We start from the raw sequence: 9,513 nt of genomic DNA on the forward strand, positions 1-9,513 counted from the left end.
GCATTAGTTTTTAATTGCACCAAATTACATCTGCTTCAGTTATTATACTTATGTTGGCGCAAAGTGAAATAAAGACTATGCAGAATGGTGCGGTATCAACCACACTGATATAGGTCAACCCGAAGGTGTCCCTTGTTGAGATCTGTTGTCGTCCATTTCGTTCTCATTCAGTACAGAATTCTCTATTCTGATTTGCTTAGGGCTTGCAATGGTCAAATCCCATTGTCAGAAATCCGCACACAGGTTGACAATGAGCACGAACTTGAATGAATGTTACATAGTAATATGTGTATATGATTGTTACGTAGTCAAGTGATACCTTTTTGGTATTTGCAAACCTAGTCAATTCTCGCATTCTTTGATATGGCTGTTTTCAGAACAGTGAAAGGACGCGCAATATATTTAAAATATCACAATAGATTGCTTTTGCGTTGTTGATACTGGAAAGAATTGCTGGCATGAATGCCACACTGGGTAGACGGTTTGTTTTAATTCTTTGAAATCCTCAAAGCATGAGGAAAACAATATAACATAAGAATAAAGACAAAATTAAAGCAATACATCTTGAACATAAATCTTATAGTAATTTAATTTCAGTTTAATACAAAACCTTGAAAAATAGATACATTTTAAATCCTCGCCTAATAAATTCTTCGAATAATGTTAAAATGTGAGACCGGATCCCTCTATCTCTTTAATAAGTTTGTCAACTTTGGCACTTTGTTCTGGTGTCAGTTTATTTTGCCATGTTCCGGATTGACCTGAAAGTCAGTTAAAGCTTTTAAGAGAAGTATTTTCCAAAATTTCACAAAACGGCTGAGTTGATGCCAGTTATCGTAGCGATTGGTGCATGAATGCCTCCAGGTCAATTGTTACATCTATGTTTTTAAAACATCAATTTAGATATTTAAACTTTTCTGAGTCTATTTACACATAAAATGTATATACATGTATTAAAGGGATTAATATTTAAACGATTAATATAAAATTTAAATATGATGCGTATTAATTCACTTCGCTATGTTTTCAGTGACCTTTCTTGTTGAGCAAAAAGAAATGCTGAAAAGTCATCTATTCATTGTATAGTAACGGAAATTTTATACTAACCAGCGTTAATGAACCTTCCATCAGCGTCATCATTTAATGTCTTTATATCCCTAAAATAAGCCAAGTTCACCATTGGGTTATCCCGCATATTCTCAACCCTACAATGCTCTGTTATTCTTTCTACATCTTGATCGGTAAGTTTACGTCCTAAAAATTCTGCTATCTCCCTAATAGTGGCAGGTTTATCCTTAATACAGAAATAATAAGCTGGTGTATGCCAAAGAAAAATATGACATCATAATGATCGGATGTAACGTATATATTGATTTCTATGAATGATTTATTTATAGTATATCTAGTTTTTAATTTTCAATAAATTCTTGATAATACTATGTCTTTAAAAAGGAAATAAATCAATTTCAAATTTCAGTGAAATATGGTTTTCAGATTTTTATTCTTTTCATGCAAGAGTGTTAAAATACAAGTAGTAATATTTAATCCAATTTTTCGGGTTTTTTTTGTAAACCTTCTTTGAAATATATGGCAAATACTTTGATGTACCTTGATAACATTCTCGTATCTCAGGAAAAGAACGTTTTTGTCATTTCTTCTCTCCCAGTATTCAAGTACGTGCCTCGGCCATGGGCAAGCATAACCTTAAATGTATAACACTTTTAAAAAAATTTTCTAACATAGCTTGCTCTCTTAAATGGAGTAACAAAGGGCTAAGAAATAAATTTGAGAAATTAGAAACATAAATAATAAATTAATCCTTGAAGCATTTTCAAGCATGAAGTGGAAACATCCAAACCTAATGAATATGTTAAAGATGATATGAGTGTGTTTTGTAAATCATAGCGACCATGACTTTTGAATCTTTTTGTTTTCTAAATTGTTTTCATTTTAACTTATCTAAATTCAAATACTTGCATTTTGAAAAACGAAATCTAGAAGCTTCAACATTTCAAATAAAAAATTAATGTATGCACGTAAGTTCTTGAAGGATAATTTATATTTACACCTTTTCCATTTACGAATGTGTCTATAAACTTATCAAACGTTGTCTCCTCCTCAGTTAGTTGATCGCCCCAATGCATCAAACGATAAAATGATACAACCAAATCTTTGGGATTTCTAGCTATATAAATTATCTTCAATACAAAAAAGAACAAAAATAGACATCAATTATTAAAAGGGAGAGTGGAAAACATTTGAAATACACAAAAAACAATGATTCATTCGTAATTTAGAATAATCTCATTTTTATAGATAAGCTTCCGCACTAAGTGCTTCTAAAGCAACTTAAGGAACATTGCTTGAAGTCTGTTGATTCGGTAAAATTCATCATATCTAATGATAGGATGATACTTGTTTATTATAACTAAATAAATTTAGAGAATTTCGAGATGATTTCATTTATTTGCGCTTCGCTTCCGACCTTTAATTACGCATGTTTAATTACAGAATATAAAATATTACACATAATCATTAATCACTTAAAATGGATTAAATGAAATAATTTACCCACGTGCAAGGCAAATGAGATTATTATAATATGATGTAAGATGTTAAGGGCATTTTTAACGATAATATTTAAGTTAAAATTTGTAGATAAACATGTCATTATCTTTATCATTAGCTTTTAGGTATGTTCTAAGACAAAGTGAATTATCTGAAGCCATGTCATAAGCATGACAAACCCGTTTAATTAAATTACAATATATATAAATTCGAGCCAATATTTTGTTTGGTTTACATCAAATATTTCCCGGTTTAAAAATCTGTCCCTGTCCGTTTAGTTATATAATAATATAGTTTTTTAGATAATATAAAATTTAATGTTACATAATATGAATGTTATATAGTATAAATGTTATATAATATGAATGCTATATAATATAAATGTTTATATCATATAAATAAGACGTATACATTACTCACTCTGCCTTTACCATTTCGTAATTGTTCAGGAAGGAGGAAATGATGAAGATGTGTTTTAATGAACCTCGGAGATTTCATTTCTTGAACGTATTTTAAACCTAAAAGATACCGAAATTTTTTTTTTTAACATTTGCGATAATTCTTGTAACATTGTTATACTAAGTTTTCAAGTGTTAAACGGGACTTCTAAATATGGATCTAAGAGCTACTGAGGAACATTATCAACAAAAACGATACACAATGTACTCTTGAACACAGCAAATTATGTTTTGAAAAACACTAGTCTTGCTTTAATATAAAGAAAAAAAATGCATTGTTTGCAGGTTGAGAAGCCTCTAACGTAATTGTTTCATAATGTCATTAGGGTACATATTTTCTAAGAGCGTTGTCTATATCTAAACCTTTTAAAAGAGTCAAGGATGAAAGCATGTCATGTATGTGAATGACAGACAATAGACGAACCTTTATAATAGGGATACCTGTCATCTTTAACATCTAGGATCGGAAACCTTGACATCAACTGTTCAGACTTGGCTGTTTTGAAATCTAGTGCCTGTATCAGATAGACCATCTCTTGTGTCATAGTTGTTCCTGTAAGTCATTCTCTAGCTTTTAATCAACGGTAACGTGACGAACTAGTTTGTCTTGATCAAAAAGATTAGAAATATCCACAAAAGTTATTTGCTTTAAGAAGAGCTGAGCTTGAAAACAAGTTAACAATATATACCGATCAGTTAGATATTGATATTGCTATGTAATCGTATAATACAGCAATATAATAATAGAAAAAAGGAAACCAAAGCCCACCCCCAATAGAAAAAGAAAAAAAAACAACAACAAATAACAAACAACAAAAACACACACTCACACACCATCAAACAATAAAACAAAATACAACAACAACAACAACAACACAGACATTATAAAACAAAAAGAAAACAATAAACCCCCAATACCCAAAACCCAAACTACACAATAAAAATATTTTTTCACATGAAATTTTACATTTACAATGTCATACCTGATCTCGGGAAAGAGCAGACCCAGATATCATCTGGCCTCGTTTCCATTTTCTCTATTTCCTCGACCTCGTTCTCCATCATCGTCACCCCCTTGTAAACTTTCCGTTTCAGAAACAACCTCGGTTTATCTTCTTTGGTAGCCATGCTCTTGAACAAAGATGTCCTAAATACAATCGCATAGACGTAACTTGTAAATATTTCTTTTCCTGACAGCCTTTAAGGTGATGAAACGATGTTAAGACGACCCATATACATGGATAGATAAACCCTTGTGCTATATATAGAGGATATTTGTTTAGTTCAGTGTAAGATCGGAATATATTTCACCGAGTGAGCACCAAAAGGTATATTTCACGAGTGGCGCAGCCACGAGTGAAATATGAACTTTTGGTGTTCAAAGGTGAAATATATTTCGATCTTACACTAAACTAAACAAATTTTCTTTTTATTATATGCAAATAAACGTTTTAAAAAGACATTAAATCTAATACTGAATGAAAAGCGCGCCAAATAATAATACAACGTGACGTCATTTACGACGTCACGTTACTAAGTTGGTACCCAGGACTGTGCACGCTGGTATTTCACTGAAACAACGTAAGGGGCTTAAATTCAAAACAGTGAAATTATCAAAGTGGTAATTTCACTGTTTCAAACAGTGAAATTACCAGTTTTATATCACTGATATATTTCTATAAACCACCGAAAAGCATGTAATAAATAATTGTAGTTGACTTCCTGACTAGTACTGTTTTGTCAAAATAAATTTAGGTATTATAGTGACCTCATTGTACCTAATAATTATCTACTACACAAAGATTTCAATATCCAACGGAGAATCATCCAGAATTATTTTACATTGTATCTAGTCAGTACATATATTAACACTTTTTACACTCCCCTGGTGGCGGAGGGGTTGCATATAAGGGATGAGACATCATAATTGCAGCCACCGTTTTTATCCTTGTGTGATTATTAGATGCGCCGTATGACCTAAATTGTGTTTGTGCGCAGTTAAACCGAACCAAAGAAACAAACATTTATACATGCTGTCAAGCATACATGCCATGTATTTGTCCAAATTGTCTCCACAAACACTACAATTTTGTATAATCCAAATACATATACAACATGTTATGAACTATGTTTTAGATTTTCATATTTTAAGAATTTTTTTTGTTGACTTTTTAGAAAAAAATAAACATACATACCTGGTCAGTTGTCGGTCCAATGATATTAAAGTTATGTATATTAAGTAGCTTTCTTCCCTATATTTGCAAACACACTTATATATGACTAATAATGTTGAGATAAAAACTTTAACAAGAGTTAACTTCAGCGTATCGGTCATATTAAGTTCAAGTTTAAATTATGACATAAGACTAAGCAAATATATGGTATAGAAAGGTATAGAAAAACATTATCATTATTTACTTCAACATTGGAGGATGCTCGTTATTAATTAACTTGCTTTCTAACTGACTAACATTTTTATAAAACGGTTTTTAGTTATCTAAATTTTTGTGACAAAATTTTTGTGACAAAGAATTACCCTTACTGGGCACCGTAATATTTGAACGTGGTAAATGAATAAGAGTAACAAGAATTATGTAACTGATAAAATAAGTCCTTTGTTGGAATTTATACACTTGATAGCTATATTTACATTGGGCGTTTTTTTGCTCACAAAAAGAGTCCATTCTCAGAAAAAAAGTTTTCTTGATAAATTAAGTTAGTTCTAAATAAACCCAAGGAATGCACCAAGCACACTGCACCGATCGGAATCATTTTAACTATTTTAGTCAAAACAAGAAGTGCATAGAGAACATAATGCCTTGAAACTTTTATTTATTAATAAAGTGTGACATCAAATGTCTATGATCACCTTCTTATGAATTCACCAGTCCTGTTAATGTTCTTTCTAAATTATTAATAATTATTAGCAAATTTAAATGTTGAATTCAACTAAAATGTGTTTACATTCAAACAGTTACATGTACATGAGCTTATCACAAAGTTTTTTCCCGTTATTATTCCTAAAAGATTTTAAGAAAAAAAATAGTGCAAGGAAAACAACTACAGTGAACAAAATTTCAATACTTTCTGATTGCTGTCTTTTATACTTGTGAAACCAGCGGTCACTTTGAAGATATGGTTATGAATATGATATAATACAAAACTTTTTTTAATCTTTTATTGTCAAAGTAACACTATATATATTTTTTTATTTTAGCCAATATCTTATTTTTTAAATAAATCCTTCTCAATGGTTCAGATTTGTGGCGACCATCGCAATAAGAAATAAAATATTTTACTTGGGAAGACAAGCAGCCTGACCCCACCCAAAAAGAATGCAGTTGAAAATACAAATCAAGACAACAGCCGTTCGTAATACATGAATGATTGAAATATATCATTTATTGTTAAGTTAAACAAAAGTGAGTGATGTGATCAGTCAACCACCAATTTTACAGTTTATTCCAAAGGCAAAGATAGTATAGAATCTACTACCGACATGTGTATCCCATGATTTCTTGTAAATTTATAAGTTGTGTGTAATTTCTGAAAACCTACACAAATAGCATCTAACATGGGCACATTTTATAGTTTCACGTTTTTCATAATTGATCTTTTTAATACACGCATAAAATTAACAACATCAATTGTTTTCCAGCCTATGTTTACTTTTATAGTGAAATGAAACATTACATCATCAAAGGGAGAAAAGAATTCCATAGGTGTTAAGTAGATATCTCGTATTTTATGATAGGCATAAATCCAACGTTTAACCAAGGCGAAAAAAGATTTATATATACTTTTCCTGTAAGAACTTAATCCTACATCCCATGTTATTACATCTTCTTATTTATGTGTTTCTTTGCTTGTTCATTCGCACTAATTGGGTAATTTTGTAAAGGAAACATAGAAACTTTAAAACTCTTCACTTGTTAGATGTTCAATGTTTATAGAACGTAATAAAGGTAATTTTACCACAGATGTTCGTGTATTTGCTTTTTATGCTTTTGTGTTTCTCTTATAGCTGTGTTTAATAAATCCCTTCGTTATTTTCGTTTTGGATGAAAGAAAACATAGAGCAATATCTTGATATATTATATATTAAAGTCATTAAAAATACGTGTATTCGTTATACAAAAAACCTGTTTAATAGAAGTCAAAAATATATTTGTATTAATTTTAGGCAGCATTTAGCCTCAGTTCTTTTTTGTCATGCGTGGAAATGAAAAATGAAATATTATATGCATCTGAAAATATGAGAACAAAGGTCAAGCAGAAAAGGCGGCATTCAACGAACTAAGTACCTTACAAATAGATAATAGCGAAATCGCTAAAGAACATCCCAAAAAAGCAAAGTTAAAATAATGTAGGTCTGGTTTGATGGAGCCTTTTCATGGATGTAAGTGGTAATTGCAAAGTTCCGTTCGCAACAGAATCCAACATTTAAACATGGCAGGGCAAACTTTGTGAAATTATTCTTATACTGGTACATCTACTTCCCAATATCAAGGTTATACTACCTGTGAATTAACCCTATTAACAAGTGAATTAATCCTTTTTAACAGAGTTACCAAAAATAGAAGAAACATTTTAAAAAGCAAAATTTTGTACTTTGCTTAAAGTTATCATAAGTTCTTTGCGCATGTAGTTTATTGATAATCATTTATATGTGCACTAAATTGCGATGGAATGTGTATCTATAGAATAATGGATAAGATAGTGAAAAGACTATTTTGGAGTATTTGAGTTTAAATCAGTATTTGTGCAATAAGGTGTTAATAATGTAATGATAAAATGGTGTATTGAGCTTTAAATAACGCACGCTTTCTAGTTTTACTAACCTAATGTTTCTTATAGCAAATCTTTCATTTGAGTTTTTAAAAAATAAATGTCGATATCTCAGGTTTTATATAAAACGTGAATAATTACATGATACAAAAACCGAAACATGACGTGGCACAAGCTGAAACCTCTCCTAAATCTTACAATAGATTCCACGTGTAATGAGCTAGACTAATTGACGCAGTAAATTGAATACTTTGAGTGACAGATTCCTTGCCTGTGATTGAGGAGATCTTGATCGACATCAATGCTGCTATTACAAAATTTAAATGATGCATGATATTAGAAATCCCAGAACCATGATGATGTAAAGAATATATCTAAAAGTGCTGCATGTTTTATTAAATTATTATATACAGTTATATTACTTCTCATTGAAATATTCAATATCATATACAGTCAATTGTCAAAATGTCCCCTCTCTTTGTCAAAACATATAAAATATTACTATCTAGATAGTTTTTAAGATAATGTACTATATGACGATCATTCAGGTCATATTCAAAGTGATACATAGACTAAAATATATATTCTATATGACGCTGTAAGAATCGTGCTTACGTATAGTGTATTTATAAAATGATATCCGTCGGTCCTGATGAAACAGCAAAATTTACTTATGTTTCTTTACTTCTCATTATAAAACGTACACCAATTAAATTTTGTATATTGACTATTTAAAACAACAACAACAACAACAACAACAACAACAACAACAACAACAACAACAACAACAACAACAGCAGCAGCAGCAGCAGCAACAGCAACAACAAAAACAGCAACAGCAAGATAAAACAACAACAAAAAAGCATCAACAACAAAGCAACAAAAAACGAGTATTTGGGGCGAGTTTAGTCATTGAAATATAATGATATCATTATCGTTATGATGCATTGACAGAGCCATCTCATCATGGCTATATCTACAGAGAATTATTTAAAGACTTTTTAAATAAACACATATACAACAAAAAGAAAAACTGGTTCACCGGAAACCAAATATGTCCGTCGTAACAGTAAGACATATTCTGACAAGCAGTGATGCCGACTAGAAACAAACATTCATTCCAATTATTCGACACAAGGACTGAGTAAATATTAACAAGTGGATACAAACGTCTCCGATTTGTCAAAGTACTGGCAGAAATTATATGTTCTTCAATATCAATATGGAAAATACACAATATTTAGACTGATGCCATGAACTTGTGACCTCGGATATTTATATTTTTAATGTTACAATGAAGAGTAAAATATATACCAAAATACGTATGATTGTATTGTTTTTATTATATGATACAAAAGATTCAAAGTCGGATATTTTTTAGGAATTTCTTTGTTCGTTTTGAAATAAAGTAAGCGTCTGAAAATAGTTTTTCTTAAAATGTGGAAGAAGGCTGATCCCTATGAAGCATTAATCACAACACAATCCCGAGAAAATTGCAGACTCGGTTTGATTGAGTCTGTAGATGAGGGATAATGAAAAAAGTGCAACATCCCTCACGCCCCCTAAAATGTTTTGTATCAGTATAAAATATGGTATCTAACAAAATATATTTTTGAGATGTATATAAATTAGTCACTTGTTTCAAGTAGAGGTAAACATTCGAACAAAGCATGAAAGCAATAGCCATCTACACCAAGCT

The 9,513-nt window shown here is 30.7% G+C and overlaps 1 protein-coding gene across 1 annotated transcript; it reads right to left on the bottom strand.

Moving 5' to 3' along the window:
* Positions 1 to 574: 574 nt before the first annotated feature.
* LOC132751676 (sulfotransferase 1C2-like) lies at positions 575 to 4,219 on the bottom strand. The gene is made up of 7 exons (XM_060741892.1): positions 4,010 to 4,219; positions 3,451 to 3,579; positions 2,989 to 3,086; positions 2,069 to 2,198; positions 1,609 to 1,703; positions 1,108 to 1,294; positions 575 to 761 (listed from the first exon to the last, which is right to left on the bottom strand). The coding sequence occupies exons 1-7, from the start codon at positions 4,152 to 4,154 to the stop codon at positions 664 to 666; spliced, it is 882 nt and encodes a 293-aa protein (XP_060597875.1). The 5' UTR covers positions 4,155 to 4,219; the 3' UTR covers positions 575 to 663.
* Positions 4,220 to 9,513: the final 5,294 nt, after the last annotated feature.

Source organism: Ruditapes philippinarum, unplaced genomic scaffold (genome assembly GCF_026571515.1).
Source record: "Ruditapes philippinarum isolate M1 unplaced genomic scaffold, ASM2657151v2 ctg759_1_1_1_1, whole genome shotgun sequence".
Classification (NCBI taxonomy): domain Eukaryota; kingdom Metazoa; phylum Mollusca; class Bivalvia; order Venerida; family Veneridae; genus Ruditapes; species Ruditapes philippinarum.

Excerpts from the sequence above, each read along its gene's own strand:
- LOC132751676 (XM_060741892.1), bottom strand. The coding sequence starts at position 4,154 with ATGGCTACCAAAGAAGATAAACCGAGGTTGTTTCTGAAACGGAAAGTT. Across the intron at positions 3,580-4,009 it reads CTGCTCTTTCCCGAGATCAG|GAACAACTATGACACAAGAG; the intron begins GTATGACATTGT and ends AATGACTTACAG. Across the intron at positions 2,199-2,988 it reads TACGAAATGGTAAAGGCAGA|ATAATTTATATAGCTAGAAA; the intron begins GTGAGTAATGTA and ends TTTGTATTGAAG.